The 21172-nt window shown below is 39.0% G+C and overlaps 1 protein-coding gene across 1 annotated transcript in view; it reads left to right on the forward strand.

The window, feature by feature from the left end:
- ADAM32 (ADAM metallopeptidase domain 32) overlaps positions 1-21172 on the forward strand; it is a 99647-nt gene that overhangs the window by 27967 nt on the left and 50508 nt on the right. Inside the window, exons 10-12 of the mRNA XM_070408445.1 lie at positions 3913-3994; positions 19758-19894; positions 20872-21049. Of these exons, the coding sequence (XP_070264546.1) occupies positions 3913-3994; positions 19758-19894; positions 20872-21049 (397 nt within the window). The remainder of the gene's footprint in view (positions 1-3912; positions 3995-19757; positions 19895-20871; positions 21050-21172) is intronic.

The raw sequence follows: 21172 nt of genomic DNA on the forward strand, positions 1-21172 counted from the left end.
AAGACGGGTAAGATTCCTCAGGGAGGAACAACCTAAGACAGGCACAGTCACAGAGGGGCCAGTAGGAGAGAACTTGGGGTTCAACAGAGGTGGGGCACAGATCCTCACCCCCCCAATGGTGCAGGGGCTTGAGCAGTCGCCCCTTCTGAGGAAGGTCTCCTGCCCCCATGGCTGCTTCTCGCTTCCCATGTCCAGCCCAGGTAGGGACCCAGATAACGAATAGAGACTTGGCCCAGCTCAGATCGGGAACAGAAAGAGACTTGGTCCAGCTGAGATCAGTACCTAGATAAGAGACCTGGCTGACAGCAGCTTCCCTTTCACTGCAACAGGACTTGTTTCCCATTTCTACCTTGGACCACAGGGAAAGGGGCAGCTGAAAGAAAGGGCTGGAGCAGGATGCTGCCTTCTTCCCTTTCTTCTTCCTCTTTTTTCTAAACACTTCCATGCCTTGTAGTTCTTTTGCTTTCTCTTCTTTTTCTCTACTACCCTCCATCTCCACCTCCTCCTCCTCCTCCCCAGTATCATCCATATCAGCTGACTTAGAGGGCACAGCTGATTCCTCCCTGGACACTGACACCACCATCAGACGCGGCTCTGATGGACCCTTTGATCCAGCCGTACAACACACTGACACTTCGGGAAGCCCGTCGCCAGCAACGACACCCGCTAGCCAGATCAACAAGGACAACCAAACCACCGACTTCGGGTCAACTGAAGAAGTTAACAACTGAGGCCCAGCAGATGGTAGAAAAGCAAGAAGTGGAAGCTATTCTCTCAGCCAAGTCAGAGGACTCTGAGTAAATTGGCAAAAGAGACTTTCATTTGGTAGAAAAATGTTACTGTGGTTTGATTTTTCACTTATTGCTGTTTTGCATTGCCATTGTTTTATTATTCTTACTAGTTTCAAAAATCTTATGTTCAAATTTTAAAATGTTTTAGGTTTTGCATTGGCATTGTTTTGTTATTGTTTTAATAGCCAGAGTTTTGTTCTTGATGCTTAAGTTTGATGCTTAAGTTTTACTGTCATTATGGTAGCTTAAAAACTCTCATTATAGTAGCTTAAAAAATAAAAGAAGGGTGAGATGTGGGGAGCTGATATAGGGTTAAGCCTCGGACTGACCTGTGGGCAAAGTCACAAACAATTCCCAGCTTAGAGGGCACAGTCCTCTTAGCATAATTAGGCTTGACCTTATGAGGCTCTCTAGATCTTATCTGGGAAGCTAATGGGCTGAGGGAAGTGCAGGAAGTGTAACTACGGTCAAAACAAGTGAAACTCACAAGAACTGTGTAACTCTAGAAACCACTACCTTGTTTACCTCTCACTATAAAATAAAGGCTCAGCTTGCCTTGGCATCTCTCTCTGTGGCCTCAGCCAGGCACAGGGAAGATCCACGGAGACTGAGGAAAGCTAGAGAGTTCTGAACGCTGTCTCCGTGTAAAACCTTCTTCGCCGACTCCGTCCACACCTTTGGGAACCCCTGGACCCCATGGGGCTGGACCCCAGCATTTAGAGAAGCCAGCTCTTAGTTTCACTGATTATTTTTCCTATTTTTTAGTCTCTGTTTCGTTTATTTTCACTCTGATCTTTATTATTTCCTTTATTTTACTTACTTTGGTGTTTGTTTATTCTTCTTTTTCTAGTTCCTTTAGTTGGAAAGTTATATTGTTGTTTGGGATTTTTCTCATTTCTTGAGGTAGGCCTGTATAGCTATAAACTTTTCTCTTAGAACTGCTTTTGCTGCATTCCATACATTTTGGAATGTTGTGTTCTCATTTTCATTTGTCTCAAGGTGGTTTTTGATTTTCTGTTTGATTTCTTCTTTGATATATTGGTGTTTAGTAGGATGTTGTTTATTCCCCATGGATTTGTATTTTTTCAATTTCCTTTCTATAGTGGATTTCTAGTTCCCTGCCATTGTGGTTAGAAAAATGCTTCATATAATTTCAGCCTTCTTGAATTTATTGAGGTTTGTTCTGAGACCTAATGTATAGTCTCTTTTGTGGGAGAAATAATGGCTGAGGGCATCTTTCTTAGCTCTGAGCTGTGCTGCTTTTGGGGAATGGTGACATGACTAAATTGAAACTTATCTTACCTTCTTTGGAGCATCTGTTCTTGGATTTTAAAAAATATATATTTTTATTGATTTCAGAGAGGAAAGGAGAGGGAGAGAGAGGTAGAAACATCAATGATGAGAGAGAATCATTGATTGGATGCTTCCTGCACACCCCCTACTGCGGATCGAGCTGCTACTAGGCATTTGCTCTTGACCAGTATCAAACCCAGGACCCCTCAGACCGCAGGCAGATGCTCTATCCACTGAGCTGAACTGGCTATAGCTATTCTTGGATTTTTTTTCTCACTCCAGTGAGGCACTGTGACCTTTCCTCTGGACTCTTGGACTCTCACAAAGTTATTCTCATTGGTGGGTGGTTGTAATAATCTTTGTTTCTGTGGGGACATGGTGGCTAAAAACTCTAATTCTGCCATCTTGCTTATGCCAATCCATAAGATTAATACTAGTACATTATCTCCACTTGCTTGTAATTTACAAGGGAACAAAAGATGGGTGGGTGGGTGGGAGTGATTCAAAGTAACATATAAAACTCAAAGAAGTGGTAATTAGAAGTGGGAAGGCAAAGTTAGGCACACTTAAATTCGTATACAGGAGGTTTAAAACATTCCAGGTTATGGAATCAATAAGATTAAATAATTTCTGGTTATTTTAAAAAAACTATGCACTTACATATAAAGTGTATGTATGCTCATAGTTGGAACTATAGCTGAACCTTTGAAGGAGGTTAAGGATATCAGAAACATTGAAGAAGTAAAACATTAGATCTTGACAACTGATTTGATGTGGAGACTAGGTGGTGGGCAATATTAAGTAAAAACTATTCTTGAGTCCAGCTCATCAAAGGTATGCATAGATTTTTTTTTTTTTTGGTTGAGGGGGAGGTTACTTAAATAGAGAACTATCTTGGACGAAGAAAGAGTGTAAACAATATTGGAATGTAAAGCCAAGGTTGGGTGTCAGGAGCAAATACTTGAAAACAAGGGCTGGAAGGGTTAGGTATAAATAATAGCAGAGAGACATAATAAGGCAGCAGTGGATACACCATGCAGTTGTGAGGTAAAGTGCAGTTGACACCAAAGGGCCACTTCAAATTGAGAATTGAATACCAAGCTTGTTTACATATATCCTGGGATGTTTGTTTTGATTGGGGCTCTAAAGATGACATTTATGTTTGGAGCTTCTATACCTTGTGGTTGAGAGTATGGATCTGGATTCAGATTGTCTACATTCCAGTCCTTTAGCGGCACTTATCATTTGTGCTACATTGAGAACGTTACCATATTTAGCATCTGATGTTTGATTTTTTTAAGTGGGGATAAAAATAATATTTCACTGGCTTATTTGAGTATTAAATGGAATAACTTATGTAGATCTCTTAAAATAGTGCTGTTATTACATAATGATTTATATGGGCTCTTACTCAAAGCAGAAATAATATTAAATTGTAGGATAAGAAACTTATTCCTCTGAGAAACTAATGAGCTTTTCTACATGACAGTGAATATTTTCAATCCATACATTAAAACTAGTTTTTATTGTCATTCAGAAAAATGCTTATAATCAAAATGTTTGATTAAAGGCTTTGGTAGACTTAACCAACTGTGATGAGAACAGTAAAGGAAACCAACAAAACTTGGATTCATTGGATATGTTTTAGAAATCCAGAGTGCTTAATTTCATTTAATTAAGAAAATCTTAATTTGAAACAGTTAAGTACACATGGAAGTCATTTTGCTTCAGACTAGGATTTTATGACTACAGACAAATTATTAGCAGGAATTCTCACATTTGAAATGTTTGTTGAAATGAATTATTAATGTATACTTACTTTATTTAGGTATAGAGATTATCCGAATGATGTGGGAGCAACATTTCCCGGAAAGATGTGTACTGCTCAATATTCTGCAGGGATTGCTTTGGTATGTAATTATTTTAAAATTATATATTTAAAAATTACCCAATATTATAGCATTATTTTTATATATTTTACATTTATATTTATACTTAGAAACTGCATTTGTTTTTAATAACTTAAAAATTTGAAGTATAAAAGAAAATTTGAAGTGTACAGAAGGAAACGTATTCTGTAGAACAAGTGTCTTGTTGCAATTATTTAGAAGTTAAAGTGAAATAAAAATATCAAATGTGTATGCATTATTTAATATATAGAATAGTGTATCATGAAAAATTATCTGCAAAGAAATTTCTGTAACCCGAGTAGAATTTTGCTTATAGAGATAAAGTTGGAGAAATAGTCAGATAAAATAGCTTCAAATTAAAAAAAATGATAAAAAGGATAATAAAAAATTTACAAAATATTTCAAATAGTATTTAGAATAAAATTCTATGTGTATTTTAAATATTTATAATACTGAAATATTTTATATAAATAAATTATTGGTACAATTAGATGCATCATAGAAAGGTGAAATAATTGTTGAGTCACTTACCCACCCTATTCATTCTTTCAAAAAACAAGTTTAAGCCCAACTGGGGTGGCTTAGTGGTTGAGCATCAACCTATGAATCAGGAGGTCACGGTTCGATTCCCGGTCAGGGTACATGCCTGGATTGCAGGCTCAGTCCCCAGTGGGAGGCATGCAGGAGGCAGCTAATCAATGATTCTCTCTCATCATTGATGCTTCTATCTCTCTCCCTCTCCCTTCCTCTCTCAATAAAAATATATTTAAAAATCAAGTTTAAGTACTATATAAATTTTTAAGTTAGAAAATAATTTTATTCATGTCAAATTTTTAAAAATATTTTTTATTGATTTTTTACAGAGAGGAAGGGAGAGGGATAGAGAGTTAGAAACATCGATGAGAGAGAAACATCGATTAGCTGCCTCCTGCACACTCCCTACTGGGGATGTGCCCACAACCAAGGTACATGTCCTTGACCGGAATCGAACCTGGGACCCTTGAGTCCTCAGGCTGACACTCTATCCACTGAGCCAAACCGGTTAGGGCTCATGTCAATTTTTAAAAGTACATATGAGAATGTATAAGGAAATTCATATAATCTGGCCTCTTCACATTCAGGAAGCAATCACGATACATATTTAGCCCACTCTATTATATATACTAGAGGCCCAATGCATGACATTCGTGCATTGGAGTTGGGGGGGGGGGGGTCCCTCAGCCCTTGTAGTCCAGACCCCCTGGGGAGATGTCTGCTTGCTGGGTTAGGCCTGGACCTAAGCTGGCAGTCGGACTTCCTCCAAGGGGTCCTTACTGCTGCTGTGGTGGCGGGAGAGGCTCCCACCACCACTGCTGCACTTGCCAGCTATGAGCCCAGCTTCTGGCTGAGTGGCGCTCCCCCTGTGGGAGTGCACTGATCACCAGGAGGCAGCTCCTGCATTGAGCGTCTGCCCCCTGCTGGTCAGTGTGCGTCATAGAGACCGGTCATCCCACCATTTGGTCAATTTGCATATTAGGGTTTTATTATATGGGATATCGTTATTATTTTAATATTTATAAAAATATTTATTAAAATATAGTATTACCTATTATATGTATATATATACATATTATATAATGCATATTATACATATGATGCTTTTTAATATTTATATTTTTACTATTTATATTTTACTATTTAAGTAGTACCCATTTACCTTAGACAATGTCCATTTATTATGTGCTATGAAAAATAAGAGATGTAAAATAACTGTACACTTCTCATATCCATTGTCTATAGAATGTTAGTACTTTATTACAGGTTGATTTAATAATTAAACCATTAGATAGGATTTTACAGTATTTTGAGCATATAAATAATATTAACTATTGAATAAAAAGTATATTATTTCTAGAGGCCCAGTGCATGGATTTCTGTACCAGTGGGGTCCCTTGGCCTGGCCTGCACCCTCTTGCAATCCGGGATCTTTTGGGGGATATCGGACTGCCAGTTTTGGCTCGACCCCTGCAGGCCAGGCTGAGGGTCCCCACTGGTGCATGAATCCGTGCACCACGCCTCTAGTATGCATAAAAGATCTTTGGTTAATCTCTTCCTGCCCTTCCTCCTGCCCCTCTTCCCTCTGAGATTCATCAGTCTGTTCCATGTTTCCATGCCTATGCCTCTGGTAGTCAGTGTGTGTCATAGCTACCAGTCAAATGGTCAAACAGTTGAACGGTCACTTAGGCTTTTATATATATAGACTAGAGGCCCGGTGCACAAAAATCTGTGCACTCCGGGGGGGGGGCCCTCAGCCCGTCCTGTGCCCTCTCGCAGTCTGGGACCCCTCAGGAGATAATGACCTGCTGGCTTAGGCCTGCTCCTGGGTGGCAGAGGGCAGGCCCAATTCCTAGGTGCAGCCCCTGGTCGGGCTCAGAGCAGGGCCGATTGGGGAGTTGGGGCACCGCCCCCTGTCATGCACAGAGCAGGGCAGATTGGGAGGTTGCAATGCCACCCTCAGTCACGCTCAGGTAGGGCCGATTGGGGGGTTGGGGCACTGCCCCCTGTCACACTCAAGGCAGCGTGGATGGGGAGGTTGCTGCGCCACCCCCTGTCACGCACAGAGCAGGGCCAATCGGGGTTGGGGAGCTGCCCCCTGTCACGCACAGAGCAGGGCCCATCAGGGGTTTGGGCGCTGCCCCCTGTCATGCACAGAGCAGGGCCCATCAGGGGGTTTAGGAGCTCCCCCCGTCACGCACAGAGCAGGGCCCATCAGGGGGTTGGGGAGCTCCCCCTTGTCATGCACAGAGCAGGGCCGATCAGGGGGTTTAGGAGCTCCCCCCTGTCATGCACAGAGCAGGGCCCATCAGGGGGTTGGGGAGCTCCCCCCTGTCACGCACAGAATAGGGTTGATAGGGGAGTTAGGGCACCGACCCCTGTCACACACAGAGCAGGGCGGATCAGGGGGTTGGGGCGCCACCCTCTATCACCCACAGAGCAGGGCCGATCAGGGGGTTGGGGCGCCGCCACTGTCACACTCAGGGCAGGGCTGATGGGGAGGTTATGGCTCTACCCTGTCACACACAGAGCAGGGCCTGTGTGTGCGTGTGTGGGGGGGTGTTGGTTCGCCGCACCCTGTCACACACAGAGCTGCAGGGCGATCAGGGGGTTTGGGCGCTGCCCTCTGTCACGCTGATCCAGTGCCAGGAGGCCTCGTGGCTCCGCTAATCCCGGTGCTGGGAGGCATATTACCCTTTTACTATATAGGATAGAGGCCTGGGGGCTGGCTGGTTTGCCCTGAAGGGTGTTCTGGATCAGGGTGGGGGTCCCCACTGGGGTGCCTGGCCAGTCTGGATGAGGGGCTGAGGGCTGCCTTCAGGCTGGCGGTTGTTGACTGAAGCTCCCAACCGCTCCTTTTTTTCTTTTTTTTTCTTTTTTATTCTGGGCCAGCTTTAGCTCTGGCTCTAGCTCTGAGACTTTCGCTGCTGATTGCGTTCTATAATCGAAACAATGTATAACTCCAGCTCTGAGATCCTGGCTGACTAACGCAGGTTTCTGGGATTTTGTTTAGCTTTTATATTTGTTACAAAGTTTCTTAGAGTTGCAGCTCAGAGGTCGGCAAGTCAGGCGGGGAACGTTGGAGTCTGCAGTCACTGGAGCAAGCAAGCCTCATGTTCGCTTCCAGCTGCCTGGCTGCCGGCCGCCATCTTGGCTGATAGTTAATTTGCATAAGGATATGCTGATTAGCCAATGGGAAGGGTAGCGGTCGTACGCTAATTACCATGTTTCTCTTTTATTAGTGTAGAAGATACTAGCAAAGAGCTTTGACAGAGGAGGATCTTTTAGGCATCAGGGTCTAACAGCTTCTTAATTTTTTCTATCTTCTATGGGCAAAACCTACTGCCACAGAAAATTAAACCTCCTCTCCCTCTCCTTGGAATTGTTTGCTCTTTTTCTGGAATAACTCTTGAGGTTTTTTAAAAATAGTGTGAATAAATGGTAAACATTGAGTTACTTTACTAATGAAAATATCTTTGCTTTCCCATCATATCTGATTGATAATTTGGCTAGGTATAAAATCCTAGTTTTCAGATCTTTCTATCTTAGCATTTTGAAGATTAATGTATATGTTTCTGTAAAGTCATTTTGAAGTGAAAGAATGGCAAGGCAACTTGAGGATGTTTGTAAGAGAATTTGAACTGGTTAAGGAAGGAGAGAAGTCAATAAGGAAGTTAGGAGCAGTGGAGGTTTAGAAATGAATAATGGTTGGGATATGCTGATGGGTACACGATTGTTGGAGTTGAGGTGCTAGAGGAGTGATCAGGAAAGAAATTAGGTGGTTAGGATGCACTTTATAGAAATTTTTGCAGAGGTCACAGTTATTGATAAAGATCTGTTGACAAGGCTTAGGGTGTGAACTATTAGAATGAGTGGCTCAGGTTGCGTGTAAGATAGAATAATTGAAGGAGACTAATTCAGGAATTATTCTTTCACAAAGCTTTTATAGTTATACTTTTACAAAACCTTTATATTTCTTTGTTTGATAGCTCTTATGCTTTTACCACAATTGAGTATTTTTCTAAACAAGAATTGTTTTTATGCTTTAAACATAATATAAATTGTATCTTAATGTCATACTGCAAGTTAAATTTTGGTTTCCACTTAAAATTTTGAGATTTATTCATCGGGCACATGGACTTTTAGTTAATTTTTAATGACTTTATTTATTTATTTTTAATTTCACAGGTAATTTTATTTCAAGTGCTGTTAGATCTAATGAACATATACAGGTGACTATGCAATGTGATTAAGTGAATATAAATCAGTGAAACTCATGAAAGTATGGCACATAGTAAGAGCATTATGCTCTTATTATCATCACTACTATTCTTATCATTATTTCTGTCCTTAGTTATGGACACCTAATCGTAGTAGGGGTTCAATGGCAAGGATAAATAGCATGCATATTTTTGTAATAGAAGGCAGATTATATTTTGAAAGAGATAAAAATCTGTAGGAATCCAAGGAAAGGAAAAATAATTTCAGACTGGAGATAAGTATTTAAGACTTATAATATAACAGGGAAACCCAATACCCTTATTTCCTCAGTATTATGCAAGACTTCACTTTTAATAGAAATTTTAGATTCACAACAAAATTGAGAGGAAAGTATAGAGATTTTTCTATACCCTGCCTTATTATTAACATTCCACACCATAGTGGTACATTTGTCATAAATGATGAACACATTGACACATTGCAGTCACCCAAAGTTCATAATTCACCTTATGTTCACTCTTGGTGTTGTACATTTATGAGTTTTGACAAATGGACAGTGACATACATTATCATTACAGTATCATACAGTAGTTTTACTATACTCAAAATGCTTTGTGTCTAATTTTTTGCACTGTTGTGTGATAAATATGCATCATTATAACCTTTATGCTTTTCATGAGCATTTGGTTGTTTCTATTTTTTCTATTGCAAACAATATTTAATAAACATTCCTATACATACCTCTTCCAATCTCCATATTATCTTTAAAAAAAAAAACAACAAACGGAAACCAAGAACAAGAACCTCTGCTTTTAGGTAGGCAATACTCCTGCTCATATAGAAGCCTTAATTTCTTAGCTATTTTTGTAGCTAGTTTTTTTCTAAGTTTCATCCAATGTTATGAAATAACATTTGTAACTTCAAGGAAGCTTCTTTAAAGGGGTGGTACCCATTCTTCATTGTGGCCTTTCTTGAATCTGCTGTTTAAAATGACATATGAAAACAATTGCCTCATTTTGGAAAGATGGAATAGGAAGCTGGAAGGAGCTCAGATCCTTGAAAACCAAGAAGCTTCTTTCATATGTGTGAGAAATTTCTTTCTATTCTAAGTCATTTTTATTTTGAACTTTCTATCTCGTGCAAATACATTGAATCCTAGAAATTCAGGAGTATTTTTTGTAAAAAGGCTAGAACTGGATCAGTTTTCTTTATCCAATATGAAAATATCTATATTTTAATTATTTCAGTTTAAATCATGAACATTCTTGTGCTTATCAATAGTTTTGGAATTAATGTTATCACCTTATTTTCCATTTTTTCCTGTTAATTTCTTTGCCTCCACTGCTTTGCCAACAGTCCATTATTACTAAGAAAAATTATAAATAACATTCTTTAGTAAAAAGGAAAGTGATTCTAAATGGGAGATCTGAGAGTATGAAGGAATGAAGAGTAATAAAAAAATTAGTTTGAATATGACCTGCAAGCATCAATAATAGTTGCGTCTGGTGAGATTAAAATAGACACAAGATTAAATTCAAACAAGTGACAATAATGTATCATAGGTGACTGTCTGATAACATAGTCTAAGCTGTGGCTGGAAAGCGTGTGCCAATTTAGGGACCACATTTCTCTGACCTCATAAAAGAGGGAGCCATGTTCCATGAATAGGAGCAATGTGTGTCACTTCTTGGTTGGAGCAGTTAAAATTTGTGTGAGCCTTTCCCCTGGTGAGCTTAATGAAAAATCTACAATAATAAAAGTGTCATATGCTAATTAGACCGGACAGCTGAATGACCTTCCAGACGTCATTCCGGACATCCTTTCAGACGAAGCCGCCACGGTGGGGGCTGAGGCAGAGGTGGTGAGGGGTGATCAGGCAGGTGAGCAGTTAGGGGAGATCAGTCAGGCAGGCAGAGTGGTTAGGAGTGATCAGGCAGGCAGGTGGAGTGGTTAGGGGTGATCAGGCAGGCAGGCAAGTGGTTAGGAGCCAGCGGTCCCAGATTGCGAGAGGGTGCAGGCCAGGCTGAGGGATCCCCTCCCTATGTGCACAAATTTCATGCACCGAGCCTTTAGTACATAAATAAGGACAGGAGCACAATAAGTAATTATTTCAGCATGAGCATATGTAAGGCCACCCACAAACAGGAACATCTACACAGGGCTTTATGTGAGTATATTTAATCACTAAGATTTTATAATCTTGTTTGTAGCTGCATTTAACATTACATTAAAATTATACACATAGTAATATATGGGTTGGAGGAGTGTAAATGGAGCTAAACTTAACAAAACAAAATGTATTTCTATATACTGGCAACAAACAAATTAAAACTTAAAAATAAATTTAGAAGTAAAAAGTTATCAAATAATGTGTAAGACTATTCAGAAGAAACAAAACATTATTACAGTGTGTGACATCCTGGAGGCAGACAGACAATATTATAAAGACACTGACACCCCCCCCCCCCCCAATTGATCTACAGGGTGAATACAGTCCCAAATAAAAATCCTAGCAGGTGTCTGAGTGTGTAAAATTGATAGACTAAAACTACAATTTTTATGATGATGCAAAGAGTTAGGAATAACTAAGATAATCTTTCTTTTTTTTTTATTATTGTTTGAAGTATTACATATGTCTCCTTTTTTCCCAATTGACTCCCATCCCCCCCCCCCCCCCCCCCCCACCGGAGTCTTTGTCCATTGCTTACGCTAATATGCACGCATACAAGTCCTTTGGTTGATCTCTACCCCTCTCACCTTCCCCTGATGCTGGGGTCCAACCCTAGCGGGTCCAGGGGTCCCCAAAGGTATAGACGGAGTCGGCAAAGAAGGAATGACACGGACACAGCCTTCAGTTGATCAGCAGCCTAGCCAGGATCTCTAGCCAGGATCTTCAGCCAAGTTCTGGTCAGGATCTCCAGCAAAGTTCTGGTCAGGATCTCCAGGGAAGTTCTCGTCAGGATCTCCAGCCAAGTTCTCTCACTAGGTTCTCCAGGTTCTCCAGCCAGGTTCAGTCGCCAGGTTCTATCCAGGTTCTCCTGCCATGTTCTGTCTAGTTTCTACAGCCAAGTTCTTTAGCCAGGTTCTGTCCAGGATCTTTTGCCATGTTCTCTCGCTAGGTTCTCTCTCTAGGTTTTGTCTCTAGGTTCTGTCCCTAGGTTCTGTCTAGGTTCTCCAGCGAAGTTCTGTAGCCAGTTCTGTCCAGGATCTTTTGCCATGTTCTCTCCCTAGGTTCTCTCTCTAGGTTCTGTCTTCTGTTGTCTTGTTACATCTGTATTTATACCAGTTGATTTTAATCCTGTCAATCCCTCCAACATTTTTCTTCATTCTCAAGATTGCTGCAGCTATTCGGAGTCCTTTTTTATTCTAGGTGAATTTTTGGAGAGTTTGCTCTAGGTCTTTGAAATATGCCGTTGGTATTTTAATGGGGATTGCATTGAATCTATAGATTGCTTTGGATAGTATGAACATTTTAATGATGTTGATTCTACCAATCCATGAACATTGTATGTTCTTCCATTTGTTTATGTCTTCTTCTATCTCTTTTTTCAATATCCTGTAGTTTACTGAGTACAGGTCTTCTACCTCCTTAATTAAGTTTATTCCTAGGTATCTTAATTTTTTTGGTGCAATGGTAAATGGGATTGTTTTTTACTTTCTCTTTCTGTGAGTTCATTATTGGTGTGTAAAAAGGCCATAGATTTCTGGGTGTTAATTTTGTATTCAGTTACTTTGTCGAATTTATTTATTAAATCTAATAGTTTTTTGATGGAATTTTTGGGGTTTTCAATGTACAGTATCATGTCATCTGCGAGTAAGGGCAGTTTTACTTCTTTTCCAATTTGGTTGCTTTTTATTTTTTCTTCTTGTCTGATCACTTGGTTAGCACTTCCAAAACTATATCGAACAGGAGTGGTGAAAGTGGGCATCCCTGTCTTGTTTCTGTTGTAAGGGGAGTATGATGTTGGCTGTAGGTTTGTCATATAAGGCTTTTATCATGTTGAAGTGTGATCCCTTTATTCTCACTTTGCTGAGAGTTTTTATAAAGAAAGCATGTTGGATTTTGTCAAATGCTTTTTCTGCACCAATTGCTATGATTATGTGATTTTTGTCTTGTAATTTGTTTAAGTGATGTATCACGTTTATTGATTTGCTGATATTGTGCCATCCTACATCTCCGGAATAAAACCCACTTGGACATGGTGTATGATCTTTCTAATGTAATGCTGGATCCGATTTGCTAGAATTTTGTTGAGGATTTTAGCATCTATGTTCAAGGATATTGGACTGTAGTTCTCTTTTTGTGTGGTGTCATTATCTGGTTTTGGGATTAGGGTAATGCTGGCTTCATAGAAAGAGCTTGGATGTGTGCCTTCCTCTTGAATTTTCTGCAATAGTCTGAGGAGGATAGGTTTTTGTTCTTCTTTGAATGCTTGGTAGAACTCCCCTGTAAAGCTGTCTGGCCCTGGGCTTTTTTTTTTTTGTTGTTGTTTTTTTTTTTTGCTGGAAGATTTTTGATTATTGCTTCAATTTCCTAATCAGGTTTTTTGATTCTTCCTGATTAAGTTTTGTGAGCTTGTATTTTTCTAAGAATATGTCCATTTCATCTAGGTTGTCCAGTTTGTTGGAATAGAATTGCTCAAAGTATTTTTTTATAATCCCTTGTATTTCTGTGGGATTGGTTGTTACTTCACCTTTTCATTTCTGATTTTGTTTACTTGGACCTCTCTCTCTGCTTCTTGGAGAGCCTGGCTAGAGGTTCATCAATCTTGTGTATTCTTTCAAAGAACCAGCTCTTGGTTTCTTTGATCTTTTGTATTGTTTTTTTCTTTTTTGTCTCTATGTCATTTATTTCTGCTCTGATCTTTATTATCTCCTTCCTTCTGCTCACACTGGGCTTTTCTTGTTGCTCTTTAACTCTTTGAGTTGTAGGGTTAGATAATTTGTTATCATTGTTTCTTGTTTTTTGAGGTAGGCCTGGAGAGCTATGAACTTCCCTCTCAAGACTGCTTTCACTGAGTCCCATAGCTTTTGGATTGTTGTGTTTTCATTGTTGTTTGTTACCAGGATGCTTTTTATTTCTCTTTTGATCTCTTTGATAACCCAATCACTGTTTAATAGCGTGCTATTTAGCCTCCAAGTGTTTGATTTTTTAAATTGTTTTTATTATATTTTATTTATAATATTATGCCATTGTGATCTGAAAAGATGCTTGATATGATTTCCATCTTCTTGAATTTGAAGAGACTTTGTGTCTCAATATATGGTCTATCTCTGGAAATGACCTGTGTGCATTTGAGAAGAATGTATATTCTGTGGCTTTGGGGTGAAATGTTCTGAAGATGTCAGTTAATTCCATCTGATCTAGTGAGTCATTTAGGATTGCTGTTTCTTTGTGATTTTTTGTTTAGAGAGGATTTATCCAGTGGTGTTATTGGGGTATTAAAGTCCCCTACTGTGACTGTATTGCTGTCAATCTCTCCCTTGATATTCTCCAGAAGTTGTTTTTTTTTAATTGTATTTCGGTCCTTCTGTATTGGGTGCATATATGTTTCCAGAGTTATATCTTCTTGTTGAATTGCTCCCCTTAGGATTATGAAGTGGCCTTCCTTATCTCTTGTTATGACCTTCACTTTGAGGTCTAATTTGTCAGATATCAGTATTGCTATCCCAGCTTTTTTTTTTCCATTTCCATTCACCTGAAAAACCTTTCTCCATCCCTTCACCATCAGTCTGTGTCAGTCCTTTGTTCTGAAGTGGGTCTCCTGTAGACAGCAGATATATTGGTCATGTTTTCTTATCCAGTCAGCTACCCTGTGTCTTTTGATTGGGACATTTAATCCATTTACATGTAAAGTTATGTTGATAGTTACTTGTTTGTCACCATTTTTATTCTTTATGCCTATATTCCTTCTTCTCTTCCTATTTCTTCTTCTTCTTTTTTTAAAATCCAATGGATCCTTTCCTATTCTTTTAAAAAATATTTTATTGATTTTTTTTTTTTTTTTTACAGAGAGGAAGGAATAGGGATAGAGAGTTAGAAACATCACTGAGAGAGAAACATGGATCAGCTGCCTCCTGCATACCCCCTACTGGTAATGTACCTGCAACCAAGGTACAAGCCCATGACCAGAATCGAACCTGGGACCCTTCAGTCTGCAGGCCGATGCTCTATCCACTGAGCCAAACCGGTTACGGCCCTATTTCTTCTTTTTACAGCAGACCCTGTAGCATTTTTTGCATTGCTGGGTTGGGGTAATAAATCTCTTAGTCCTTTTTTGTCTGTGAAGCTCCTGATTTCACCCTCAACTTTGATTGATAGCCTTACTGGGTACAGTATTCTTGGATTCAGACCCTTGCTTTGCATGAGTTTGTATATTTCATTCCATTCCCTTCTGGCTTGATGTGTTTCTGTTGAAATAACAGTTGATAGTCTGATGGGAGATCCCTTGTAGGTATCTTTCTGTCTCTCTGTGGCAGCCTTTAAGATTCTTACCTTGTCGTTGGTGTTTGCCAATTTAATTATAATGTATCTTGGTGTTGGTCTTTATGGATTCATCTTGTTTGGGACTCTGTGAGTTTCTTGGACTTCTGTGAGTTTTTCTTCCCCAAATCAGGGAAGTTTTCTGTCATTATTTCTTCAAACATGTTTTCTATTCCTTGCTCAGTTTCCTCTCCTTCTGGCATTCCTATTATTCAGATGTTATTTTGTTTTTTGTTGTCCCAAAGTTCCCTTACGCTCTCCTCCTGTTTTTTAATTTTTTTTCCAGTTTCTGCTCTGCTTGAGTATTTTTTCCTACCTTGTCTTCTAGCTCACTGATGTAGTCCTCATCTTCTAGTCTACTGTTGATGCTTTCTATTGTGTTCTTTATTTCAGCTTTGTCATTTTTCATTTCTTCTTGGTTCTTCATTTCCTCTTGGTTCTTACACATGTTGTTGAATTTGTCTTCTATCCTTTTCAGCATCCTTATGACCATTGCTCTAAATTCGTTCTCTGACAGGTTGCTTGCCTCCATTTCGTTTACTTCCTTTTCCGATGAATCCTCTTTTTCTTTTGTATGGGGCTGTTTTTTTGTTTCCCCATTTTTGCTCCTCTCAGGGTGTCTGGTTATGTGGCTCACTCTCTACCACTTTGACTTAAAGGCACAAAATACAACTTGCCAAGACACAACTCATAGGGCACAAAACACGAATGTACTCATGATATCAATAATCCTAAATAAAGGTGACCACCAGAGAAAAGAGAAGTAGGGGAAAGGAAAAAATGTAAGAGAGAAATGGAAAAGAAGAAAAAAGAAAGGGAAAAATATAAACGTATATGGGGCGACAACTCCAAAAAAACCAACAACTAATCCAAAAAATGCAAACAACAAACACCCAAAAAGGGAGGGAAGCTGAATCTGAAGAGGCAGAGCTTATTTCCAAAAGATAAGGTTAAGGAATTGAGTGAATGGAGAAATGGCCAGGATTCAGTATAGAGGGGATAGAAAGAGAATGAGTGTGTAAGAAGAAAAGAAAGAAAATACTAAAAAAAGTAGAAAATAATAATTGAAAAAAAGAAAAAATATATAAAAGTTTTTCCTTTCTTTAATCTATCTATCCATCTATGTATTCATCTATTTTTGGAAAAGGAGAATAGAGAGCCGATAGGCCTGAGTTGGTGATTGAAACGAATTAAGCTATTAGTAAGAGAAGAGAATAAGTGAGGAGAGGAAAAACAAAATCATGAAATAAAAAAACCAAAACCAACAAAAAATAGACTAACAAACAGTCAAACAAACAACAACAAGAAAGAGAGAAAAAATATTTGGCTAGTGAAGAAAGAGAAGTGTGTATGGACTTGGAGCAGGGGAGAGGAAATGAGATATATGAGTAGGCCAACAGAGAATACTTTAATAGCAATGAATCAGTAAAGCAGATAAAGAAGATCAATTTTTAACAGGGAGTAAGAAGAAAGGATATAGAAAAACTAAAGCAGGAACAGGAGAAGATAAACAGGATGAAAATAGGAAAAGTGAGGAAGAAAGTGTTGGCATAAAGGAAAAAATGAGATAGAGTAAGATAATGATAAAAGAAATAAAAGTAAAAATAGAATGTAGAACCCTAATCCAAAACATTTTAAAAAATGGTAAAAAGTATAATAACAAAAACTATAATAATAAAAAATAAAGTGAAAAAAATTTTTAGTTTCATAAGTAAAAGATAACAAAAAAGTGAAGTAGTGCAGTTCAGCAGAGCTTCAGTGTCCCATGGGGGCAGGTTTAAAACCCCTCTCTACTGTTCTGCCTGCCACATCTCAGTTTCCCGTCATGTAGTCAGTACAGTGTTGAAGTTCTCAGCGATCCACCGCTCCTCTGTGTCATACGTCACAACCTTGGTTTTAAGCAGGTGGGATCTGCCCACTTTGATTTTCTGCCTGCTTTTAGTCGTATTTACACAAGCGTCTATTTCTGACATGGCCCCTAGGTGGCAGTGTTTCTGTATTTCCAGGACCAAATGGCCCCTCAACTCAGTCCCCCATTGCTCCCTGGGGGTATTTAGATCTTCCTTTCCCTGCTATGCTCAAGACTGGGTGAGGCTGTGCTGCTAAGAGGAGCCTGGTCTTCTGGAGAAAAATGTCTGTTCAGGATTGAAGGGACGGACTCTCCCAGAGCTGGCTTCCTACTCATCTCTTCCTATTCTGCTCCCCAGTTTTCACAAAAATCATCTTCTCCTGCAGTCTCAGTGAATGTTTTTAATTGATAGATCAGATGCACCGGGTTTAGCAAGTAAGAGCAAGGAAGTTATAAAGATAGAGCAACTGTGCTGCCTTGTGTCTTTCTCCCCCCAGCACTGTGCGGCCAATATAGAACTTCAGGTTGCCTTTCTGGGTGCAGTCTCCCATGGCTGTGGTCTTAGATCTAAAGTCCCCCGCTGCCAGCAGCCCTGTGGAACCCCTTCCACATTTGAGGGCTGCCCTGACCCCAAATTGGTGTTTGTGTGTTCGCAGCCGAGGCAGCTGGTCCCTGGGCATTGTGGCTGTAGGATCAGCCGCTCTCCCCTTCAAGATGGCTAAGATAATCTTGATGAATATCACAGCAAAGGGCCATACTGTAATTGATAGTAAGACTTATTTACCATAAAGCTTCAGTGATTAAGACAGCAGTAGACAAATAAATAGAACAATGGATTAGAATAGAGAGTTTAGAAATAGACAAATGATAGGCATATACTCATTTTTAAAAAAAATCCTCACTTGAGGATATTTTTTCATTGATTTTTAGAGAGAATGGAAGAGAGAGGGAAGGACAGAGAGAAATATCGATGTGGGAGAAAGACATTAGTTGATTGCCTCCTGCATGTACCCTGACCCAGGCCTGGGCTAGGGAGGAGCCTGCAACCAAGGTATGTGCCCTTGACCGGAATCAAACCCTGGACCCTTTGGTCTGCTGGCTGATGCTCTATGCACTGAGCAAGACTGGCTAGGGCTGTAATAAAATTTTTACAAAGATGATTGTCATGTACTTACTAGTGGGCAATATTTTTTTATTGAGCTAATATTGGTATATTATATTATATTTATAAGTTTCAGGTGTACTACATAATTTGACATCAGTATACACTGCAATGTGATAAGCACCAAAAGTCTGATAATAGTGGATAGTCTTTTTGATAAATGTAATTTCACTGCTATTCCAAATATAAAACTTAGTTAGATTGTAGATCTACATGTAAAATTAAACAATAAAGCCTTGGAAGGTAAAAAAAGGAACATAGCTTCATGACTATTGGCATAGGGAAAGTTTTCTTAAAGTAGACGGAAAAAACACTAATGATAAAGGAAACATTGGATGCATTGGACCACATCAAATTAAGGAAATTTTGTTCATGAAAAGACATTAAGAGAGTGAAAAGACAAGCCACAGAGTAGAGAAAGTATTAGCAGTGCATGACTAAGAATGACTCATATACAGAATACATAAAATGCTTGCAGAAATCAATAAAAAGGCAAATGCAATAGAAAATGGACAAGATACTTGAATAAATACTTCACACAAAAAGATAGCCAATTTGTCAAAAATATATGAGATGCAAGTTAAAACATGAAATATTTACCTTACACCCACCAGAAATGATAACAAAAACAGCACTAAGTGTCCCATTCTCCTTGGCAAGGAAGTTATATGTGCACTTGTTAAATATATGCAAAGCCTAATCCAAGAATGTGATTTCTCTTGACAACAGTTCCTATGTCATTAAGAATAATAGAAGGAAGCAGATATCACCCTTAAATGCAATATTTTGTTATGTGGGCACTTCATGAGCTCAGAGGTGGAATATTATGTGGACTATTCTAAGTGTACATGAGAGCTGTCATAAGAAATTAGGTAACTTGAAGATCATGGCTGAGATAGCCAAAATATAATGTAAAAACAGCCCTTTTATATACTTATTATGTTAATTATGCAAATGTTTAATTAGGGTGAAGCTTGGCACTAACTCAATATGCTTATCCTATATAATAAAAGGGTAATATGCAAATTGATCGAACGTCAGAACAACTGGTCGCTATGACACACACTGACCACCAGGGGGCAGACAATCAATGCAGGAGCTGCCCCCAGGTGGTCAGTGTGCTCCCACAGGGGGACCACCACTCAGCCAGAAGCCAGGCTGATGGCTGGCGAGCATGGCAGCGTCAGGAGCCTCTCCCATCTCTGCGGCTGCGGGAGTGGGCCTAAACCATCAGTCAGACATCCCCCGAGGGCTTCCGGACTGTGAAAGAGTGCAGGCCAGGTTGAGGAACTTTCCCTCTCCCTAGTGTACAAATGTCTTGCACCGGGCCTCTAGTATCTCAATAAAATTTCGTAAGAAGAGCTTCCACTTCTCACCTGTCCAAGGAGCTGTATTTACCTATTCTTAAAGTACTTGATAGAACAATAAAAATGTTCAGAATTAGAAAAAATATTATTTTTAACACCCTTCAATGAATTGTCTTTCATTTTCATTTTCTTTGTTTTTAATGCAGTATTCCGAGGAGATAACTTTGGAGGCATTTTCAGTAATTGTTACCCAGATGGTGGGACTCAGTCTGGGCATATCATATGATGACCCAAAGAAGTGCCAGTGTTCAGGAGCCATTTGTGTAATGAATGCAGAGGCTGTGTAAGTTTTTAAATACTAATATTTATTTATTATGTTTATTTTGTTTTAAACATTTGAAGCACAAATATAGGGTTTACTTATAGCACACATTAGCTATAAATGGACCAAGTACTATGAAATATAAACAGGAAATATTCAGTGTAAGAGGAGCATGGAGGGAGATGTACCATTAAGAACAGTCAAGGATAACCAATCCAACCTGCAAGATACATTATCAGACAAAATAGACTTTACAACAAAGACTATAAAAGAGATAAATGAGAACATAATGATAAAGGGAATAATCCAACAAGAGGATAAAACTCTTGTAAACATTTATGCAGCCAAGATAGGAGCACCTAAATAAATAAAGCAAACGGATGAGCATAAAGTGGGAGATTGACAGTAATACAGTCATACTAGGCGATTTTGATATATATACCCAGAAGTGGGAATTTTTGATCATATGGGTTGCTATATTTTTAATTTTTTGAGGAACCTCTCTATTGCTTTTTGTAGCAGCAATGCCAGTTTACATCCCCATCAATAGTGTTCCAGGGTTTCGATTTCTTCACAACCTTGCCAGCACTTACTATTTAAAAAAAAAAATTAGCCATTCTGACATGTGTGAGGTGATATCTCATTGTGGTTTGGACTTGCATTTCCCTGATGTTTAGTGATTTTGTGCACCTTTTCATATACATGTTGTTTGGCCATTCATATGTCTTGTTTAGAAAAATGTCTCTTTGAGCCTTTATCCATTTTCTAGTCCCTTGTTTGTTTTTGCTATTGAGTTGCACTTAATTTTGTTTTCATAAGGACATGTGTGCCAGTGAATAAATCATATGATTTCCTCAAGAATGATTTTGGCCTCTAAGCTTTCGTTATGAACATTTATAATTTTTTATTGAATTTTACATTTTGAAATTAATTTATATGATACAGAGTTTTGTTTTCAAGAGTATCCTGCCAACAACATTATACGGATTCATCTTTAGGCAGTCCAGTGGTGTGAAGACTTTTAGCAATTGCAGTTTGAGTGACTTTAAAAGTTTCATTTTAAATATGGGTGCCAAATGTCTTCAGAATAAGCCACAAATGCAAGTGCGTCAAAAAGCAGTCTGTGGCAACGGCAAAGTGGAGACCCCTGAAGTTTGTGACTGTGGTACTGAGGATGTAAGTCTGATAACTAGGAAAACTGATTAGTACATTTATTGTTGCAGTTAATCTCTTTGTAAAATTAAGGTTGAAATACATTTAAGAATATAATAAGTTTTATAGATGAAAAAGTTTTGAACA

Source organism: Myotis yumanensis, unplaced genomic scaffold, assembly GCF_028538775.1.
Source record: "Myotis yumanensis isolate MYYU_CA2020_CCGP unplaced genomic scaffold, mMyoYum1.0.hap1 SCAF_3, whole genome shotgun sequence".
Classification (NCBI taxonomy): Eukaryota; Metazoa; Chordata; class Mammalia; order Chiroptera; family Vespertilionidae; genus Myotis; species Myotis yumanensis.